Genomic DNA, 23,022 nt, shown 5'->3' on the forward strand with positions numbered 1-23,022 from the left:
TATAAATTATTTTCTGAATTAAACACTTCCATTATAGTTATTATTAATAAATTTATTTCTTAGTTTTAATTTTTGTTATTCAAAAAATAAATTTATTCCCCTCAAACTATTTTTTGCCTAATAGTGTATTATTTTATTTATAAATCGTGTCCAAAAAATAGTCATTTATATTCTTTTCAAATAATTGCAATTTAACTGGTTAAAATAACAAATAAAAATGCTCAAAATTGATAAGCAGAATAAGAAAGGTGTTTTACAGCCCTTGGAAAGAAATATTATGAAGAGTTCTCCAGAAGTAAGTTTACTTTATGTTTTCTTTCTTTTTTTTTTTTTTATTTATTGTGAGTGATAAAAGAATTAAAAAGAAAGTTAGGTGTTAATAACAGTATGAGCATGAATTTAGCAAATTTTTCTTATCATAACTGTTATTACATAACATACAATCTTTCTGTTGAAAATTATAAGAGATTTAATTATTTTATTTTTAGGTTAATTTAAGTTCATTTGCTTTTTTATTTTCTGAAATCGTTCAGTATTCATTAACATGTTTAAAACCTGGAATTAGACTTGAAGATAAGTATGTTAATTTGAATTAATATTTAATCAATTAACTTTAGTTTTTAATATTCCCACTTAAATAATTTCCTTTGATAAGACTTCATGAAATAGGTATTTCCGTCGGTTACAAAGTCACTGAACTCGTATCTATAAGAGATAAGACCAAGCAAAAAAGGGAGACAAAAATCCTTCAAATACTTACATTTATTTCTCAGAAATGTTGGAAGTATCTATTCGGCCATACTGGTGATCTTTTAAAGGGCCAAGAATCAGACGATGAATGTAAGTTACAAAAATAAATAATTAAAAAAGTCATTTTTTTTTTGCGAAAATATGAATTTATTATCTGATTGACCAATAATAGATATGATTAATGATAAAAATTTACTTTTAAATAAATTTATTTCAGTACCAAGAGTAAGTGTAATTATTAACTTATATATAATTTGATTTCATAACAGTATATAGGATCTTGAACATATAAATTGTGGTGCATATGCAGCAGGAATAGTTTCTGGAATATTGGATAGTTCAGAATTTCCTGCAAATGTGACTGCTCATACAACAGAAGATACACCAAACAATTATAGCACAACGATATTAATTAAATTTGATCAGTCTGTTTTGTTAAGAGATAAGTCAATACAGTCTTCTTGATTATTTATTTGTAAAATTTATATATAGTTACAGAATATTTTGGTATATTTAGTAGAAAGCATGAATTATTTTTTTCTTTGTTGTATTGTGAATTAATTATTTCTCCCTTATTACCTGTATAACTTCCGTCCCAACCACCATATTCACTAGATTGTGAATTGAATATTTGTATAATTTTGTTGCCGTATTTATTTGCTACATTATTACTTATATCAACAGAGTAATTTTTACTTAACCATTCATATTTATCCATATTTACAACACACAAACACGCACAATCATTACTACCCTCTCTTATAAATGTAACAAGTAAGTGATTCTGATTTACATTAAATTCTATAAAATTATTATAATTTGATGAAAATATATCACTCTTATTAGTCTTAATATAATTTATATCCCTTACTAGATTTCTCATTTCAAATGTTATTTTATCTTTCTCTTTTATTAATTTCCAATTATAATTATGGTTATCGTCACTCACAGACCACCACTCTCCCTGTAAATTTTCGGTTCCCATAAATAACATTGGAACACCAAATGATATACAAGAAAGTGAATACAATAATCTAACATATGCTCTCGCATCCCAGTTGTTTCTCCCACCGAATTGATCTACTACATATCTACCGATTCTATCATCACCATTTGGAATAGAACCACCGTGTCTATTACCTATCTGATCGTGATTGCCCAGCATCATTAATATACATTCATATGGTGAGGTAAACCCGCTGTGACCTTGTATTAATGATTTACAATAACCATTATTCCAATCATATTGACTTTTTTGATTTCTATATTGGCTTATTATATCATAATAAGACGAATGTATCCAACATGAATCGAATCCACATTCTTTAATATATTTGGGGTTTTCAGGTACTATTTCAGCTATAAAGTACTTATTCTTATATTTATTTCTTAATCTATCAATTATAATCTTTAATAACCAATTTGGCATATTATGTACACTGTCAAATCTAATTCCATCAATTCCATATTCACCTAAAAATACATCACATGCTGTATACAGCATTTCTTGTATTTCTTTTTTGTGAAAATTGAACTTTGCTCCCCAGCCTGTGTCGCCTCCATCCTCAAAATAAATACCTCCTTTGTGGTCATAGCCATCATAGTTCCACAGTGAGTTCATTTTAGATGCACCATGATGTAACACAATGTCAACAATGATCGATATACCATTGCTGTGAGATTTTTCAATTAAATATTCAAAATCCTCTATGCTACCTAAATTACTGTTTAATGACATCATTAATCTTGGATTATAACCCCACTCACCACAATATTCAACAACTGGCATTAACTCTATGCAATTAAAATTTAATTCTTTAATGTATTCAATTGCATTATCGGCTATTTGTCTAAAGTAACTATTACCATTATTATTCCCAAATACGTTCTTGTATTGTCTAATGTAACTTTCAACGTGTAATTCATATATTATCAGATTATTTTTATTTGTTATTTCACTATTAATTGTATTTTTATGTTTGTCTCTTTTACTTAAATAGTCAATAACATAACATAAGTCAGATTTGTATTCATTATATCTTGAATAAGGGTCCCTTCTTTCTATTTTTTCCCCACTTGATGTTTCGATAATATAATAATACTTATCATATTCATTTACATTCTTTAATATTACTTCCTTTACATCATCTGAAATATTTCTCATCAAATAACTATTCCCTGTTTCGCCGTTTACTAACCATACGTTTTTGCATTTAACTACCCATATTCTAAATATACATATTTTTCTCTTTTTAAAATATATAGAACCCATTTTTAAGTCAGATTTTTCTTGTTCTGTTATTTCATTTCTTATATCCTCAGAAAGATCATTGTATTTTACTTCTTCCCACATTTTATTTTTACTTTAATCAATTTTTATTTTATAAAAGGTTTCTAAATTTTAATGAAGGAATTCATTAAAAAACAAAACAAAAAGCACTAATAGACCTTTAATAATTAATATATATTATTTGCATGCATGTTTAGTTTCCACATAAACTATTAATACTTTTAAAACACTGGGGTAAATTGCATGCACATGAATTTATATTAATTAAATTTATATTTAATTGTACAGTTGATTTCATCATTAATATATATTTACTAAATAGTATTTTTCACTAGATTGGACAGTTGATGATAAAATAATAATGTTGACTATTTGATCTTAATTATTTTTATTTTTAACTCTGTAGAGAAATAATTTGCATTTTTAAACTGTCATTTTAAATATATATATATATATATATATATATATATATACTTGAATTTTACTTTTTATTAAAAATGCAATATTTATTATTGAAATGTAATGTAATATTTGTAGTTAAATAACAGTCATAAAAAGAATTATTACCGCATAATTGCACTATGACCCTGGTACCGGAGTTAATTAAAAAAGCGGAAATATGTAAATTTTGAATCAAAATAAGATATAAATAACAAGAATTTTTATAATAAAAATAATTAAATACTAATAAAAATATAATATTAGGACGATATTTGTGAAAAAGAAGGTTCAATGCGAAGTCACTTGAAGTATGTTAGATTTAGAGAAGTTGCGTGAAGATGGAGGTGAAATAGGAGTAAGCAATTCTAATTCAAGTGGAAAAACGGTATATTCAATAAATAAACTTTTGGTGTTTTACAAACCACTTAATATTCCAAAAATCATCTATAAGCTTGAAGATGTAGAGTATAGAATTCACAATAGCGCAAATAGAAGCCCAAATTCAAGTAAGAATAATTATCATAATCGTCAAAGTGGTTATTTAGAACATAAATTTCGAGATAAACAACATAACAAAACCTATTCAAGAAAATATCAACAGAACAGAAGTGCAGACAGTTCAATTAATAAAATAATGGCTGAAAGTTTGTGGAGAGAATGCGACAGGTCATTTAATTTGGGTTTTAGTCACTCGTCAATATCTAATTATGTTGAACATAAATTTAGTGTCAATAAAAATAATAATAAACAGAATATAATTAATAATAAGTTTGAATTAAATAGAAGTGGACTATTCAATTCAGAAACAACGAATAGAGGACTTAATTCAAATTATTTGAATAAAACAGTGGAAAATTTAAATCAAATTTCAACTGAAACTGACTGTGTTAGATTTAGAAATATCTTATCGGGAGAGTATCCTAAGAGAGAGTTTTTGCATCATAAAACTGAGAATATTGCTTATGACAACAGCAGTAGTAAATATATTAGTGGAAGTTTGGAAAACGGTATCATTCACTTTAATGAAAATATTGTTAATGAATTGGTTGACAATAGAAATCTATGTTTTGACGTTCTGAGTGACAATAGCAACGCACATAACTTAAATAAAAGCGACTTTTTGTATACAAATTTGAATAATAATTTAATAAACAGTGGTTTACGTACAAACATCGACCTATTAAATATTAAGGACAACATTGATGACGATTATTACTTTGCAACGGGTAATTGTAAAGATTACAATATAAAAAATTTAAATGAAATTAATGGTGGAGTTTATATATCAAAAAACTATAGATTGAATAAAATAAACAGTAATATTACAAATATAAATATTAACACAGATAATTCTAATTATTCAACGTATGATGATGAGAGATATAAATACTTTAGTACAAGAAAAGACAAAAACGATATTCAATATGAAAAAAAAGAAATGAATACATTTGAAGTTCAAACGGAAAGTACTGAGATGGAAGCTATAAATGATGATTTAGAGAAGCCATTATGGTTTTTCAGAGAGGTCAATTCAACAATAATACACGGACCATATTCAACCAAAGAGATGAAAAACTTAACTGACAATTGCAAAATATCAGTGAACTTATTGTTGTTTTCGACAGTAAATAAACGTATTTGGCGTCCATTAAATATTTATTATCCATATTTAGAAAACGTTTTTAAATACGTTCCAAATAGTTGTCTGGATGTAGAATACGATTCAGGCATTTTAGATACAAATAAACATGAAGACGAGAGTAATATGGAAAAAATTGTTTCAAATGTATCAAAATTAGATGTTAAAGACAGTGACTCAGAGATTGATTCTAATAGTGTTTCACGTGATTTAAAAAGTCATATCAATAATAAAAAAGATGAAGAGCCTGAGGTTGGGGCCGTTGATAATAATCAGATAGATTTTGAGGATAATGAAAAAAACTCCCAGATAGAAGTTAGCTTAGAGAGTAGTGAAATTGCGAAAGTAAGTGATTCATCTCATTTATCTACTGAACTTGAGGCTAATTTAAAAAAACCGGCATGGAATATATCAGGTGACGAAGGTAAAAAATATCTGACATCAAACTTTGAGGATATACTTAAAGAGGAAGAGAGAATTTTTATGGAGGATAAATTAAAAAAAAAGATACAAGGTAAAGATAATAACAATCCCGTTGTTTCAGGCAACACTTCAAATACAACTAAATGTTGGAAGAAAATAAATACAGATTTTACAGTTCATCCATTAGATATATACAATAATTCTGAAGAAACAGATTCAGAAATTAAGAAACAAGCTAATTCGCAGATTTTAAAAAATCAAACTATCAATAATGCTTCACTTAATTCCACGTTAAGAAATGACGCTAAGCACGGTAAATGGAAAGGCTGGGGTACTACAGGTACTGTTAATGCAAATGAGAGCACAAAATATGATAATTTCGTATTAGGCAGTAGAGCGGAATTCTCACAGATTAACGCGAATTATTGCGATGATAAAAAAGGCTTTTGGGATTTGTGTAGATCTAATAATAGCGAAAACGATAAAAAAGGTAAAACAATAGTTGAAAATCGCAAAAATCTCGGTGAATTGGATACAAGTACTAGTGATAAGTTTAAATTAGACAATAAAGACAATAACAAGGTGATTTCAAATCAAGTTTCTAAGAACAAGAGGAAAAAAGGCGTTAAAGTTGATTCTTCATTACTATCGTTCGGAATACGTTATGATAGACCGAGAAACTTAAATCACGATTTGGACTAGATTGAATTAAATAGATATTAGGCCGTATTGGACTGACTTTGTGTTATGTTGCAACATACTCCTAACTTTTTTCTTCAATCACTTTTTTTAGATGAGCACTTTCTCTGAGTTACTTTATATATTTTAAAAATGCGAAAAACTTATTTAATTTTAAGCCAAGGATAAGAAGGCTTAACGGGGACATATCAGACTTAAATATCTCCAGTATTGGCGGGGTGTGTGCTAATTTAAATATAAAAATAAATAAATATATATGTATATATATGTACATGTATATATAAATAATATATATATATATATATATCAAATAGCGTTTATTTTAAGGCAAATTGTGTGTAAAATAAGAAAGGATAAAACGTAGTAGTTTGTCGGGTAAACGTTGCCAAAGGAAGGATAAGTACAATAAATATTTTGCTTGAGTACTTTGTACTTGAAGGTTAACAATCAGTTCCCCTTACGCAATTGCTTTGTTTGGTCGTCTTGTTTCATCTCCCAATTTATAGTTAGTGTTGTAAATAAAATATTTTATTTATACAAATATATTTAGAAAGGTCAGCACGGTGATTGATGGGGAATAAAGGTGATTAATAGTACAGTATACCATATTGTGTATGACGATTTGAAATATTAAAATTCAGTGTGTAATAAATAGATCGCGATAATTAATGTTGTAAATTTATTGTAAACTATTTAATTTATAAGATCCAAATGTAATTAGTGATATAAATGTTTGCAGTGCACATTTAATGTTAAATGGTATATATAAACAGGCATAAATAAGTACATTTCAATATAATACATTTGTTATAAATAATGAACTACAACTACTGGCAGACAAATGATTCGAACGAGAATATAGGTTTTTCATATGAGAGTTTGAGCGTGGATAATAGAAATGCTGAAAAGTTGACAAGAGATAATAGCTTAAGTGTAAATCAGATACTAATAGAGGATAACGTATCACCTAGGCCCTCTGAGGGGTTGAATTCAATGAGATTTTCTGATTTAGGGGACATGACTGAGGAAGAATGGTAAGTTTTAAGGATTATGTACAATTGTTTATCGTTAATAATTAATGTTAAAAAATAAATGACTCAGGAACAAGCAGCAACAGAGACAAAATTCACAGAGGTACGAAAAGTTGTATTTATTTAGTGACAAGGAATCGGATTCATCTATACTGTCGAGTTTCGGTTTGAATTTACAACAAAAATTTTTGAGACAGAATAGTAGCAGCAACAAGAACATAAATAACACCTTTAAAAACAACGAAGTTAATTCTATGACGCCAACTTACGCAAATAAAGTTTCTACAAACAACATTAACAGTGGTGAGTACTACGGTTATTGTGGAGAAAGAGGTTGCGTTAACAGTTTACAAAATGATACGTACATAAGTTACATTTGGGGTTTGTTAAACGGATTGAGGGAAAAAAATACAATACGCAATAAACAAGCTCAATTAACATTGTGGGAAATAGTGAGACAGTTTTATTTAGTAAATAATTTATTTTTTATACTAAAAGTGTTAAAAACAATAGTGTCAAGTAGCAATAAACACAGGCTGAATAAAGATATGGGTTGGGTGTCGTTTATGTGTTTAATATCAACGTTTATAACAAGTCTACTGGCGTATTTATCTAGATCATATATATTTTACCACCGGATTGAAGACAAGTACATAAGCAAATTGTTCTCGCCCATACACGTATACAGTCAAATCAGAATAGTTGGAAACGAGAAGCCAGAAACGCTTTTTATGTTGGAAAGAATAAATTGGACGTACACTTTAATAATGCACATATTGGAAGACATTCCACAATTGTTTGCATCGTCCATATTTTTGGCTAATTACGGTAACGATTTTTACGCTTTTTTTATGATAACGTGGAGTTCTTGCATGATTATCGCAACAACCATTAGAATGGGAGTGTCCTATCCACTTATAAACACACTGAGTTTAATTTTTTCCAGAAACCCGCCTGTTGATTCGCCCATACTGAATGAAGCGACCACCACCACCATACATTTTCCGTTATTTATTGCAATAATAACATTCATCTGGGCCGTATTTGACAGTTTGTGTATATATTTTACTCACGGATTTTGGACGATATTGTTCTACACGGGACTAACCTTAAACATATTTATATCTACATTGTTTATACTATATTATGTACACCTATCTAAGCAGGCAAGCACCTATTCGCGACAACTAAATTCCCTGTACTTTACGGAGGACTTCAGTAGAATACAATCTAGACATTCATAAACAACACTGTTTCGTTTAATTCAACTTGTCTTTGTTCTCTGTTCCGTTTATTCAAAATAGTGTTTAATAAAAGTCCGTTGCCCCTTTTACTTTGGGTAATTCAAATGCGCGCGTACTTCTGATTCTTTACTTTAGGTAAGGCTTGACGGCACACGGCGATTCAGTTATTGACTCTGTGGGCGTTTGCTTTATCCGATTTGCCTTCAGTTTTCCCCTCGCTTTTGCGTTTTTACTAATCAAAGAAAATTTTACTTAATGCTGTCTTGAATTTCGCGTTTGGTATTATGTTCAAAAGCAGAGCGGAGGAGGACAAGATACATGAAAAAGCTCAGGGCAAAGACTCAAAAAACTGGAGGTAAGGGGAATAAACAAGTGGAAGGCAAATTTAGAAGACAAAATGAGTATTTTATGCAAAAAAAAGCGTCTTTTTTTTGCTTTAGTTGCCTCAGCAGCGACACTGTCTTCCCTTATTTCAAGCAAAACCATCAACGAAACGGGAAACAGCGGCTTAAACTATTCGTGGTTTGACAACTACGGTGCTTCGGGCCTCACCGGCGAAAACAAAGCCACCAGCCAAAGTTTCAAACAAAATAACCTTAGATCAAACTATACTAAACACAACGCGATTAACACTGCGGACGAACAGTGTCACAGCTATTATGCTTGCGAGGGCGATATCTCGTTTAGCTACTATCACGCTTCTGAAAACAGTCACATAAGGGCGTGGTTTCATGATTTCGGAAACTGCGAGTTTGGGCGTCACGCAAGTGAACTTAAAAGCTCAGACAATGGCGTTCAGGACAAACACAGAGACGAGAAGCTGAACGACTATAATTTCACCGCCAACGTGCTTATTACCGTGCTGTCAAGTTTCTTGGAATTGACATTCGGACTTTTCAATGACTGGAAAACAGGGTGGAAGTTCGTATACAGTTTTTTAAGCGATTTGGTCTTCAATTAACCCAAGTAAACAACGCGTGTTTACCATATCATAAATTTTTGTTTCTAACTAATGCCAAGTGAAGTAAAGACGCGTATGGTATCGTCGCATTCACTTCTCCCTATATCCTCAATTCTCCTGCGAGATGTTTACTGCGTCTCGCAACAAACTGCGGAACTTGCTGCGCCATCAATCCCTCTATAATGCCTTTCCCCACACTTATTACCGTCACCAAGACCAAAAGACTGGTTTAACCTGTTGCTAACGAGCTCGGCGCGCGCCAACAAAGACATGCAACATGCATGCAAAAAACACGTAATGCCCTAGTTGCGTGTTTTTGCACAAAAAGAGGTCCAGGGCACAGGAACAGGGCTCGTCTCTGGGCGACGCCTTGAACTCGGAAAAGTGAATCGTCTGGGGAAATGTACGCAAAAAGACTCTTTGCACGCTCTGCACAGTCCATTGTCTGACCAAACTTAAAGCGAATATACTTACCCTCGCGTATGCAATTTAACCCAAGCGGAAATAATTATAACTTAAAGCCAACAGCAACTTGGCGGGAAAAACCCGTGTAGCAGGGGCAGAGGCAATATGAATAGACCTTAACGAGACTTGGTACATGTGGCTTTGCTTTCGATATAGATAGCGCTTAGCGGAAATAAGAGGAGGGGCGGCGAAGAGGGGCTGGAGCGAAGATATATATGTATACGTATACGTATACTTGTGAAGGCCTATTCACGATTACGGGGTGTAAATATATCATTTAATAAGATACGGGGGGCGAGGCGGAAATAAGCAGTAGCTGTATGATATAATAATTTAATTATCTGTGAAAATAGTGTAACGCACTTTCAGTTATCATTTAGTTAGTTTTTGTATTTTATATTTAGACAATCAGTAATAGTGTCAATTGGCGAAATGGTGGCAACTTTGGGAATTAATGGATTCGGTCGCATTGGTCGCTTGGTGATGAGGGCATGCATGGTGAGAAGTGATATTTCGGTTGTTGCGGTCAACGATCCGTTTATGGACGTGCAGTACATGGCGTACTTGTTCAAGTACGACTCGGTCCATGGAAACTTTGAGGGCACTGTGGAGGTTAGCGGAGGTGATTTGTGTATAAACGGCAAGATAGTCAAGGTGTTCCAGCACAAGGACCCGTCTGAGATTCCATGGGGAGCGGCAGGAGCGAACGTGGTTTGCGAGTCGACAGGCGTATTTACAACCGAGGAAAAGGCCTCTTTACATCTCAAAGGGGGCGCTAAAAAGGTCATCATTTCTGCCCCACCAAAGGACTCGGTACCTATGTATGTCATGGGTGTGAACCACACAGAGTATGATCCGAGCAAGAACAACGTCATATCCAATGCATCCTGCACAACGAACTGTTTGGCCCCGCTCGCCAAGATTGTCAACGATAAGTTCGGCATTGTTGAGGGTTTGATGACAACTGTTCACTCACTGACGGCCAATCAACTCACGGTTGACGGGCCAAGCAAGGGCGGAAAGGACTGGAGAGCAGGTAGATGCGCAGGTAACAACATCATTCCGGCGAGCACTGGAGCAGCCAAGGCCGTTGGCAAGGTCATTCCTGCCCTGAACGGCAAGTTAACGGGTATGGCAATTCGTGTACCTACTCCAGACGTCTCTGTCGTTGACTTGACATGTAAGCTTGCTAAGCCTGCGTCCATCGACGACATTTTCGAGGCCGTTAAAGAGGCGTCAAACGGAGGCATGAAGGGTATCATGGGATATACATGTGAGGATGTTGTGTCTACGGATTTCGTTGGTTCGACATACTCTTCAATATTTGACAAGAACGCGTGTATTGCGCTTAATGACTCATTTGTAAAGCTTATTTCATGGTACGATAACGAATTTGGATACTCGAACAGACTTGTTGACTTGGCCGTTTACATTACCTCGAGAGGTCTTTGATAGAAGTTGCGGTATCGTGTCGAGTGCTCGGGTATCTGCTCCAGTTGTTTCGGAATTTACTCACTCTATCATTCCTCAAGTCTTTGACTAGACTATTCGAGGACCGATGCTACTCGTTAAATGTTAATAGGAGTGAATGAATGTCTTTTTCCATTATGTAGACACTGCTTTCCGAGAGCCTTGTGCTATTTTCTTTCCTTTGATGTACGGTTATTTGCTGCGAATGATAATCAGTGTCAATGGAATTTAGTAGAGAAAGACGAATCTGCGTGCACACCTAGTCTTATTCGGTGCGTTTACGTTTGCTGTAGTGATTGTTTTCGCTAGTTTAATAAGACTGAAGTGTATACTCGGTTGAAATTGTGTGTTTTGTGGATTCCTTTTCCTGTTTCCTTTGGAGAATCAAGGAAAACGACGGGCTTGTTGTCCCCAGGAGTTTGGGACTAACCACTTGATTCTTGGGCGTTACCACTTTCTTTTTGTCTACTAATGTCGCTCTTTTTCAACGCCAATCGCTGCTCCGTGGAGCGTCTCTGCTGTTGCTTGAATTTGTATTAAATTGGTCAAGGTGCCCTTTTGCTTGCATTAACGACTCAAAGGCACCCACCCCTGCTTTGATGGACAATTACTATAAGTAAAACCGTGTCTGTATGCACTAGTGTGCGTGATTGCACTTGTGGATAGCTAAAAACCAGACAACCAAGGCCCACGGCTCTATTTGTGTCAAACTCAACGCGGAAAGCGAACAAGGGGAATCGGAGACTGCAACTCCAGTAAACGCCACCGAAAAGGGAAGGACACAAACAAAAGGCAGAACGAAACGCAAATTGAAATAAACAACCAATCAACCGAGCTAATTTAGTTATTTCAGTTTACTAGATATGCTATAATTAAACTAGTACTCTAAACTTGAAAACAAGACAAATTAAAAAAACAAGCACTTGAAGATCCAAACAAGAGTGAATTAGTCGGAACGGTCCTTATTCACCCGTTATTTTGTTTATTTTGCTAGTACTGAAGACTGTCTTTTTCTTCATTGTTTAAAGGAAATTCCCCCCTTTTTATCAATGACGAGTATGTATCAGAATCTTCATTCGACTTAAAGGCATTAATTGAAGAAAGGTGCAGTTGGTGGATGTCCAAAGAATAAGTTGATACAAAGACCATGATAATAAATAAGAACAAATACTGAAAATCACTCGTAATAGCCATTTTAAAGTAAAACAAATTGTTCGACTTCAACTTAATATTAAAATCTGCCAAAAACGAGTTTAAATTAGGATAGTTGTCGTTAAATAATCTCGAACTCCTCGTCTTGCTAACATAAAACAAAGGAGATGCGAGTTTGAGTATTAATCTAATAAATACAATTGAAACCAAAGATATCGAACATCCAATCTTCAAGGTTCTAGATAATCTTGAAATAACAGGTCTCCTATATATATATACATATATTGATATTAACAAGGCGTGGATAAATGTAAAAAAAACAAATATACTACTTGGTGATATTTTAAGCAATAAAGCCAAATATTTATATACAAAAAGTGTTAAATTGGTATTCAGTATTCCGCCAGCACCAGCACCACCAACGCCAATTCCACCCAAACCATTGTTGCTACCACCACCAGCATTGTCTGCACCACTAGAACCTCTAATTCCTCCAGGAACGTGAATATTTGTCCCCCCAAATCCAACTCCAACAGCAGTAGAAGAAATAATGGAACCACCAACACTGGAAACGCCCGAAGGAGTTGCGGAACCAACACCAATACCATTTATACCGGAACCAGACACTGTTGCTGCGCCTAGTAACCGTCCGTTAATATTCCCACCTATAGCCGTTTGGTCGTAATGCAACAACTTTTTAAAGTTGAATCCAAATGGGAATATGATTGCAAAAAAACCAAAAAAAATTCCTATTGACAAAGACAAGAATGTAAGTCTTAGTGTCCAAGTTGCGATTAAACGATGAAACACTCCCTGTTTAACTCGTATTACCTCTTTCGTATTTATGTTACCGGGTTCGTACTCCTCAAAATAATTGCCTTTATCATCCAAGGTATATTCATCAACAATACAACGTTCTTGTCTTCTACTTGCACCATTCATAGTATTATTATGGCTTTGATCAACTGACTTAATGTTCTTCTCTGTACTACTAACACCAGTTAAGTTATTATCATTGCAAACATCAATCACATTTATAATCGCTTCTTTAGGGTTTCCCAAAGAATTATCATTTAGTGTTTTTATTTGTTGAATATTGCCACCATGTGTAAATGTTTCGTTAACAAAATTACTTCTTGTTAAAAAAGCTTCGCCTTCTTTATTTACAGAGTCACCTAATTTTGAATATCTAGGTGTTACCCAAACCTCGAGTGGTTGGGGCAAATGATAAAATAATAAGTGATACAACATCGGTGTGGATGAAACAAAAAATAACCAAGACAATATTAAACCAAACATGTATATGTATTTTTCCGGGGAGTTTATTGTCAAGAAATATGTGAATGGAATGAATAACTTATGATACGGTAAATGTTTAAGTGAGAATGATATTATGTGACAAACCAATATTGTAAATATACACTGAAAACAAGAAAGTAACGGCAAAAAGTAGCTATACGGATATTCCAGTAATATCCTCGATAAACTAATGCACTCCCGAGGAATAGATATGTTCCAACAACATCTTTTTGTATTGTTGTATACCTGAAAAAATAAATATTGAGTTCTTGAAACTCTACCCTCCTTAACTCCTACCCTCTGTATGTATTTATCACCATTTTCCATGTTATACAAGTCATATATATAATCAAGCTAATTACTTACATATAAATGTACCAGTCTATAATATATTGGTATTTTGATATTTACAGCTTTACTTATTTACTATTTAAACCAATATTTACATATATTCATTCATATACATATTCATATATATTCATATAATATGAATATATATGAATATTACTCTAGTTCATAATATCTGTGTGCTTTTTATTTATCTTCTCGCCAGTATTTATCCCCTTATTTCCAATTACCCTTTTTATATTAACAAAAAATATAACTCCGTAATTGATACTATAAGTTGTGATATTACAACGTATTTGCTACTACGTAAGTGTATTGTCTTTGTAATTACTTAACAAAAAATATTACGTTAAGTTTCTTCTTCCTGAAAAATAAGCTGCAATTACTGTTATTACAACTAATCCGCACTTGATTTATCAATTCTACCTTAATCGCCGCAAAAATGTCGGAAAAGATTGTTGAAGAAAACTATGTACACAATCTTACGCGTTATGATTCAATCAGACTATTTACTATACAGAATATTCTACAAAAATTTTTCTTTTCCAATTTAAATATTTCCCCTATCCCAACTGTTTTCTACCTCGACTTTTTAATTCATTTCCTCATAATGCTCTGTATTAGCGATCTAATTCTTCCCGCCACATTATTACCGCCCTTTGGATTAATTTTATTTAACTAGCCTTGCAATCGGGTTAAAGTAAGACATAAATCAAATTAAATACTTGCTTTTGGCACACATTTTAAACTTTAATTAACTACATTACAGCAACTTGACCAGAATTTGTTCTCTCATTGCGTGTCAAAACACTACTCTTTTCGCCGTATCAACCCCGATCCCTGGCATTCGAAGAATGATCTACATGACGGTCTTTTGTAAATTTACTTTGTTTTTCTGATATCTGTTTGTCTGTTCTCTTTATTTCCCTCGCTTAATAGTGTTTAAGTGTGGTTCAGGAGGGGAGGGACAAAAAGGTGGAGAAAAGAAGCTGAAAAAGGAAAGTAGTAAAATGAAATAAGACAAAAACAAAACAATTAAACAATAATAACGATAACAGTAGTAGTACCGAATAGAATAATAGACAGTGCTCAGGTTTTATGTACTCTAAGTTCGCTGGTTATGTTGTAAATACCGACAGATTCGTTTGTATTCTCATCGAAGTCGCACCACTCCAGTTCACTTAAGTCGATATTATCGAATTTTTTCCCGGAATTAGAAACTGCAACATAGCCAAACGTTGGATTCCACTTGGTTATATTTATACCCCTGCAGTCAAAAGCAGCAATAGGAACGAATTTACCACTGTTTTCAAAAGTAACCTTCATATTTGAAATATTATTTAGCTTCACGCAACTAATAGTAGATTGGCGTTTATCGGAGTCCCATCTCATCACGTAATTTGCAGTTCCCCTGCTATTGTCCATTTCAATTTTTTCATTGGGATCTATAGTTATTTTTTCTCTAGTTAATGGTCCTGCACTTTGCTCTATATCCACACACCATGTATAATTTTCTGGAAAAATAAGTTCTTCTATCCCTTCAAAATCAGCCTTTACATATAAAACGAATATAGTCATCTTTATATATCATAAATTGCAAAAACGACGCAAAAATTCAAAAATTAGACAGTGGTGGGATTTCTGCTTTGTTCAAACTAAATTATTAATTAATGGCGCCAAAGCCATGAATGACAAAAGTTGTATTTTAATTTGACTATAAATGTTATCTATAAATTATTTGAACATAAAAGTTTGTGTCTTAAAATTTACGTTTTGTGTAATTAAGAATGAGCTTTGAGCTTTGTGTAAATTGGCCAGGTGATTTGGATGTTGGTAGGGAGTTAATTAAGAAGGCATATTCACTAGGTTATAAGGGTATAGCATTCAATCATACATTAAATCTAATTGATAAATTCAACAAAATTAGAAGCAATATCAACAAAAGTGGGGGTGGCAGAAGTTTAAATTTATCTTCAAATGGGATTTTGAGTTCATTGGCGAAGGAAGGTCATGTTTGTCCAATACAATATATAAATATAAGTAGAAATGAATTGCTTGAACTGAGGAAAAAAGGAATATACAGCAATATCTCATTATTGGCTAAAAACACATATTTACCACTGAGTCTCTCATGTCATGACTCTAAAATCAATCGCAAATTTAATACTGACGAGGACATATCACTAGATTTTTTTCAATTAAGACGTGTAACTATTGTATTTGACAATCAAGATCATACACCATATATAAACGCTCTTTCTAGGGGTCCATGCAACGAATCGTCTGACAGTTGGAGCAAAGCGTTATTTTCAAATTTACCAAATGAACCATATGACATCGTTGCAGTTAGGCCTACAACACAGAACTCATTAAATGCGGCAATATCTTCTATTGAATGTGATATTATAAGCATTGACATTTCATCACAACCCAAACTGCCGTTTATAATTAAACGTCAGCAGGTTAACTTAGCCATTTCAAGGGGTATTTTTTTTGAAATTGATATAAGTCAATGTTTTTTAAATAAAGGAAATCACAGACGCAATTTTTTTTTGAATTTCCTAGCACTCACAAGACACATTCCTCACAAGAACATAATTATTACAGGTAGTCCGGGTTGTACAATTGACATAAAAAGTCCTATTGACCTTTCAAATATATGTTATGTACTATTATCTATGGATCTAGATAGAAAAATAAATGTAAATCCAAATGACTTTACTAATTCAAATGCTCTCAGGGCCTTAGCAAAGGGAACTAACAGAAAAACATTTGCATCTATTGTTGTAATTAATGAAAAGGACAGATTGGATCAAGGTAAAGACTACGAAATGAATATATCTTAGTTTACTCCAGGTAATAAACAAGTGTTTGTATTTCCCACATGCTTTATTCCCCTTATAAATTTTATTCATTAAATGATATGTTTCTACCGACCGTCTCGCTAATCTTACGATGCCTCTTTTCCGTAAAAATAGGAGTAATCAATTTCCTAAATCGAAGGAAGATTTAATACTCTGAACTCCCATATACAATTAAACAAAACAATGTACTTTTATTGTTTACTAGTCATACACAATCATCTTTGAATCTAGTTTTAATTTATTTGGCATTCTTTAAGATATCTTAAGATATACATGCCCCGCCTCAAGGCGGCAAATTCGGCGCCAAAATCTAGGTTTATAATGGTATATATATATGTAGACTATCATGAGAGGCAAAGCAATTAGAGGAGAGTGAAGAAACAAGTTAATAGTAAAAAAAAGTAAAATAAGGTAAAAGCAAGGACTAATAAAGGGAAACGATAACGTGAGAATCTTTTTTATTCGCATTTTGAGATATTGGAGGACCTGTATCAATACGTATGTTGTAACTAGAGTATTGATGACCAGTACCAGATAACAGTTTATAAAACTAACCATATAGATATTATCAGCACAGTTTAACAAAATTAGGATTAAAAATTCAAAATAAGTAAAGTAATATTAAGCTTTTTTAAATAATATTCATTTCCGCTTGCAGTAATCTCCGTACATATATTTATTTACTGGTTTAACTCAACATCTCCTTTTTACGGTATACATAGATGTAACCTCAAAAAATACTTTTGGTTATTTTTAGAAATATACACTTATTTCTCCAAAAAGGAGTGAAAAAAGTTTAATTTTGCCTACTTTTGGTGTACTTTGTTAATTATTAGAACTTTATATCGATTATTCTTGTCTTTGCAAGATACCCATTAAGGAATAGTAAAGCTAATTGTTTTTTAAGAATTAATTAACTGGAAAAATAAAAAGCAGTAAATTGCGCTGAAATTTTTGTTGTTTGTAACTTATTTCCTTCTCTTATATATTATAACCAAGAATACATATACCCTACAGTTAATGGGAAATGACTCGTAAAAAGGAGACAATATACTATACCGATGGTATAGTTGAAGAGAAGTCACATAACAGCATTAAAAATGTGCTTTTAGATGAATGCAATACTTCCATAAAAAACGAATTAGCTAAAGATATAAGTAATGATGAAGTCCACAAAAATAAGGAATATAATTATCGCAGCAATAATATAATAGTAATTAATAAATCGAAATTTAACAACATAAAAACAAACTTTAAAAAGTATTTTTTTGGTGCAAAGAAAAGACTTAGGAAGGCAGATAAGTTTTTTTTGAAGCTCCGTGGTAAGAGAGAACACACAAATTTGATGTTATTAGACGATCATTCTGAACAACTTTCCGAGGATAATTCAAGTGTATATGGAAAAAAAACTTCTATAAACGCAAAGCTTAGCTCACTTATGCTACATAATATTTACATTGCAGAGGATGTTAATATTAGAACTAAGAACAACTTACATTACAAAATTAATTCAAAAAAATGCGATTTTTGTGCAAGTATTTCACCAAACGAGACCTCAAAATACATTGATAAAGGTGCAAACTATTCAAATAATTTCAATAGTGTAAATTTGAATGATGTTACTAATAAAAACAAAAGCAGTTACGAAAAAATCATAGAATTTAATGGGAATATAAATGGAAACGGCCTCAAAAAACAAGTAAACAATGCCTTTTCTCAACTAATTAATTCATGCATTAATGGCACGGAAAATAGTTCGGTTGCCGCCACTTCTCAAATTAGTTTGCATGATGCACTAAAAGGTGTTAGAACAGAAAAGGGTGATGAATACTTGAAAAGAAAATTTTTAGAATTAGAGGAATATAGACAGAATTTGAGCGAATATTTAAATCGTGAAGTAGGTAGAGGTGAATCTGATGATAAAGCATATCCTGACTTAAGTAAGAATGATAATTTAAACATCGACAAAAGAACAAGGGAATATATAAAGTTGGCAAGAAAGTTGAGTGACGTTAGTTTTGAATGTTTACTAATTAATCCAGTTGAACAATCGTGTCAAATAGTTTATAATAAAGATGGTATCAAAGTATGGAAAAAAGAGAATAAGTCTGGAAGAGTATTAATTAGAACTGAATTCATTGTCCCGGTTTCTCCTGTAGAGTATTTGGAGTATGTTACAGACAGCAATAACAGAAAGGTATATGATAACAATTCAGTTGAATTAAGAACACTGGAAAGAATTTTTCCGGGACTGGATGTAATGTATGTTGGAACTAAAAGAATAGCTGCAGTTTATCCCAGAGATATTGTTAATATTCGTTTTGTACATGGATTTAGTATTAAAGACGGCTTGAAAATATTCACTAAAGAAGAATTAAATTTACATGAAAATATACAAAATCAGGAGAACTTTATATTTTGTTCTTGTTCTTGTTCAATTAAACACCCAGATGCGCCTGAAAGACAGGGCTTTGTTAGAATGGATCTTTCTATAGGTAGTTATGTGGCGATTCCAATAAAAACTCCCTTTGGTATATGGAGTAGTATATCTATGTTCAACGAAGCTTCTCCTAGAGGTTGGATTCCATCTTCAGTTACAAAAATGATTGCTGCTAAGATGGTACCAAGTTCTGTGGAAAATATTATATCTTCAATGTTAAGTTATTACAAATTACCATATAGAAATAAGATATCGCGTCCGTATTCTGGGTTTTGTAATAGGGTTTTAACTATATTGTATTCAGACTATAAAAAATATGATATGCACAAAATAAATGATTTGAGTTATGTTGCAAACAATGATAATTCGACCATCATAAATAGTCAAAAATTAAACAAGAATCCGTACTCAAGACTATCCTTTCTTTTTAATAAGCCTTTATTAATGAGTATTCAGGATTTTATTGCTTTATATAAATCAAATACACTTTCTGAATTCATAGAGCAATTTAATGGAGTGTCAATTATAAATAGAATTGTATTTAACATTAAATTGGTTTCTTCATCTTTAAATCACATTGATTTAATAAGCTCTAGTACTGATGCTTCAAGGCAAATAAGTTTGGAATTTACTAATTCCAAGTCTATAGAAAGCAATTTAAGCATATTATTAATGTTACAAAAACAGGAATCAAAATTAACAATGTACAATGTATCTTCAGAAAAGATTCCAATTAACGCGAACACAGGCAATTTTGCTTCAATAAACAAGTCAAAAATTTCTTTGAATTCAAGAAACATGTACTTTGAGAAACCTTCGTTGGAAAAACCCTCTTCGTTTGAATTCTCAGAGACAACCTCTGATTTAGGTCGTTTTGAAAAAGCCAAGAGTAAGTCTTGTTCTGGGAAAGCTGAATCAAAAAATATTCGCATTGTGCTTAGAAAAGACTCTTCTGGGAATTTTTTAAAGGTATTTGGTTCATCACAAATATTTGATATGGGAGATCCGGAAACTCTTAGTTCTATTTTTGTTTCAGGTTAATATTAATCTTTTTTGTTTTTTATCGTCTATCTATTTATATTTATTTTTTTATTATCTACTTTCGCCTTTATAGTAAGCTTAATCGAAGAGTATTATTAATCTTAATTTCCAAATTTTTTGACTTGACCTTATTTTCACTTTTGTTACTTAACACGCAATCCTGTAAGTATCCTGAATAAGTTTTTCAAAAAGAAATAGGCATACTTTGTTTGTTAATTGTACAAATGATGCGTTCCTATTCACAATCTCGTTAGGTTTACTCCACCTCTCACGTTTTCTCGGTACCGTTTGCACGTATGCACTTAATTGCGTTATACAAGTACCGATATATTCATACTAAACAGTGACTTACTAATCCCAAAAACTGGAATTAAAAGGTTTACATAAAAAAACAATTTACTTTATATACTATAATGTATTTCGCGTATGAAATCTAATATATCTACAAAACAATAGATCAAATGGCAGTAATACAAATTCACATTGATGAATTTCAGAAAATAAAAAATTTAATAGTCACAAAAATTGATGTTAATTCTTTAATCACAACAAATCAACATTTAAAGTGAAGAATAAGGGTAATATTTGTGACAAAGAATGAAAACATCAAATTTACCATAAAATTGTATTTAATGATGATTGTGTTTATAAATGTGATTCGGATTATGTGCATGGTGATGGTGATGGTGATGGTGATATCCATGATGGTGATGATTATGAACGAAGTTGAAGCTTCCATTATTGTGTGCACTATTTAAACATCCTGATGAATTGTTTTTCAATGAGTTCACACATCCAATTGCTTGATCATCCCGATTAATAAATTGCGGAATTTCCACGTTTTGAGAATGTGGGCCATGACATTGTTTTGTGGTAGTGGTAGTAACCACAATCCCCATAGGAAGAGGCTTAAGCTCGTTTTTGAAACTACCAATCATTTTATTGGATTCAATACTATTTTGGCAGTATAAAGTGTTTGGCTTTGTTGAGCTATTTGCGGAACTCTTTGATTTTAAATCATTTGAAACTATGTCTTTGTTTTCATATTGGTCTCCATGTTTTTGGTTTGATAATTCAATTTGTGTTTTAGTTGAGTCAAAAATACCATTTTTCTCACTAAGTGCCAGTTTTTTAGAGTATTTTATTTTAAGTTTCAATAATAAAATTCCGTAAGCAAAACCAATGAATGTAACAAAGAATGAGAATACGGAAACTATTATTGACTTTGTATAATATCCTGACATAGATGAATGCTCATTGATACAAAAGGACTCCACTGCCTTGCATAAATCATATGCATATATTTCATCATTTGATAATGCTGTGGAACAGTCATTTGAAACAATTGATTGTATTGGACAATCCTCCAAACCAGTAAACTCCCTAACTATATCAAATTTATTCGAGAGGAAAATTGAAATCAAACCACCCACACATGAGATCGTCGATAAAAGAATAAAGTACCATGGTTGTATAAATCTGTATTTTTTGCAAATGGTATAGAATGAAAAAATAAATGTATATACACCAAATATAAGAAACATAACTACACATATTATTGATACAGTTCTGCTAACTAGGCCTGTTGGAATTGTAGCTATCCATTGAATATACTCGCCATTAGTACCTTTTATCGTTCCTTTAATGGTTTCCGTGAGAATATTATCAAATATTAATGGTCTGTATTCAACTGCATATGAACAACTGAAAATAAGGTATAGTATTGAAAGCGAGAATAAAGTGAAACAAATAAATGCTCTTAATATTTTATATATTGTGGTATTTGGAATAATAGTCATTTTCTTATCTTTAGTATTTTTTATATGGGATACAGCATTCCCATTAATTTCAGAATTATGTACTTTATTTGACTTTGTATTCATCTCTTGATCATTAAAACAATAAGTGTTCAATTAAACAAAATATAAAATTTTTTTTTGTCTAGATTAGCGGAATAACAAAAAAGTTCTGTATCTTTAAATCAGATATACCTAGTTATTCACGGATACTTAACTATACTTATTTTTCCAAATAATATTCAACTAGCGAAATAAATTCCTTATTAGTATTTAGTATTAAAATTATAACCTTAAAGTGCAGAAGAATAAAAAGTAGTCCTTCACTTAAGCTTGAAATAGAAGGGAGAAATATTACTGAAGCAACAAATAGTACTTGTTATACTGCTTCAATATCTCTTTACTTTTCTTCTATTATTACTCACTATATTTTGTGAGGTCATTTACCCTTTTTAAAAGCTATGATCCAAAGCGGTAAAATTTCCCTTTTTTCTTACTTTCATTTATATACTAATTCTAAACTATATCCTGTTCTAAATATTTAAATACAGCAATATGAAACCCAATAAGACAGATCATAGCAATATTTAAGCCATTAACTAGTAATGTTTTGCCGCCTAAAATACTTGGTATAAATAGAAAATTTTTTTACATGTGCTATTATATTAT

The 23,022-nt window shown here is 31.9% G+C and overlaps 10 protein-coding genes across 10 annotated transcripts; 6 read left to right on the top strand and 4 right to left on the bottom strand.

Moving 5' to 3' along the window:
* Positions 1-217: 217 nt before the first annotated feature.
* On the top strand, positions 218-1,166 carry FG386_001023 (uncharacterized protein; the record flags this gene model as incomplete). The annotated part of the gene is made up of 6 exons (XM_067340286.1): positions 218-295; positions 489-577; positions 656-840; positions 923-975; positions 1,027-1,107; positions 1,149-1,166. 6 exons carry the CDS (start codon positions 218-220, stop codon positions 1,164-1,166), a joined length of 504 nt encoding a protein of 167 aa, XP_067196174.1.
* A 53-nt stretch (positions 1,167-1,219) lies between these two features.
* FG386_001024 (alpha-glucan branching enzyme) lies at positions 1,220-3,103 on the bottom strand (the record flags this gene model as incomplete). Its single annotated transcript, XM_067340287.1, has 1 exon — positions 1,220-3,103. One exon carries the CDS (start codon positions 3,101-3,103, stop codon positions 1,220-1,222), a length of 1,884 nt encoding a protein of 627 aa, XP_067196175.1.
* Positions 3,104-3,791: 688 nt separating this feature from the next.
* On the top strand, positions 3,792-6,245 carry FG386_001025 (GYF domain-containing protein; the record flags this gene model as incomplete). The annotated part of the gene is made up of 1 exon (XM_067340288.1): positions 3,792-6,245. The coding sequence occupies one exon, from the start codon at positions 3,792-3,794 to the stop codon at positions 6,243-6,245; it is 2,454 nt and encodes an 817-aa protein (XP_067196176.1).
* Positions 6,246-7,058: 813 nt separating this feature from the next.
* Positions 7,059-9,478, top strand: FG386_001026 (uncharacterized protein; the record flags this gene model as incomplete). The annotated part of the gene is made up of 3 exons (XM_067340289.1): positions 7,059-7,276; positions 7,344-8,323; positions 8,850-9,478. 3 exons carry the CDS (start codon positions 7,059-7,061, stop codon positions 9,476-9,478), a joined length of 1,827 nt encoding a protein of 608 aa, XP_067196177.1.
* Positions 9,479-10,375: 897 nt separating this feature from the next.
* On the top strand, positions 10,376-11,395 carry FG386_001028 (glyceraldehyde 3-phosphate dehydrogenase; the record flags this gene model as incomplete). Its single annotated transcript, XM_067340291.1, has 1 exon — positions 10,376-11,395. The coding sequence occupies one exon, from the start codon at positions 10,376-10,378 to the stop codon at positions 11,393-11,395; it is 1,020 nt and encodes a 339-aa protein (XP_067196179.1).
* Positions 11,396-12,403: 1,008 nt separating this feature from the next.
* Positions 12,404-14,191, bottom strand: FG386_001029 (uncharacterized protein; the record flags this gene model as incomplete). Its single annotated transcript, XM_067340292.1, has 1 exon — positions 12,404-14,191. One exon carries the CDS (start codon positions 14,189-14,191, stop codon positions 12,404-12,406), a length of 1,788 nt encoding a protein of 595 aa, XP_067196180.1.
* Positions 14,192-15,301: 1,110 nt separating this feature from the next.
* FG386_001030 (uncharacterized protein) lies at positions 15,302-15,790 on the bottom strand (the record flags this gene model as incomplete). Its single annotated transcript, XM_067340293.1, has 1 exon — positions 15,302-15,790. One exon carries the CDS (start codon positions 15,788-15,790, stop codon positions 15,302-15,304), a length of 489 nt encoding a protein of 162 aa, XP_067196181.1.
* Positions 15,791-15,999: 209 nt separating this feature from the next.
* FG386_001031 (uncharacterized protein) lies at positions 16,000-17,058 on the top strand (the record flags this gene model as incomplete). Its single annotated transcript, XM_067340294.1, has 1 exon — positions 16,000-17,058. One exon carries the CDS (start codon positions 16,000-16,002, stop codon positions 17,056-17,058), a length of 1,059 nt encoding a protein of 352 aa, XP_067196182.1.
* Positions 17,059-18,103: 1,045 nt separating this feature from the next.
* On the top strand, positions 18,104-20,557 carry FG386_001032 (uncharacterized protein; the record flags this gene model as incomplete). Its single annotated transcript, XM_067340295.1, has 1 exon — positions 18,104-20,557. The coding sequence occupies one exon, from the start codon at positions 18,104-18,106 to the stop codon at positions 20,555-20,557; it is 2,454 nt and encodes an 817-aa protein (XP_067196183.1).
* A 629-nt stretch (positions 20,558-21,186) lies between these two features.
* Positions 21,187-22,440, bottom strand: FG386_001033 (uncharacterized protein; the record flags this gene model as incomplete). Its single annotated transcript, XM_067340296.1, has 1 exon — positions 21,187-22,440. The coding sequence occupies one exon, from the start codon at positions 22,438-22,440 to the stop codon at positions 21,187-21,189; it is 1,254 nt and encodes a 417-aa protein (XP_067196184.1).
* Positions 22,441-23,022: the final 582 nt, after the last annotated feature.

This window comes from Cryptosporidium ryanae (genome assembly GCF_009792415.1).
Source record: "Cryptosporidium ryanae isolate 45019 chromosome Unknown contig_19, whole genome shotgun sequence".
In the NCBI taxonomy this organism is placed as follows: domain Eukaryota; phylum Apicomplexa; class Conoidasida; order Eucoccidiorida; family Cryptosporidiidae; genus Cryptosporidium; species Cryptosporidium ryanae.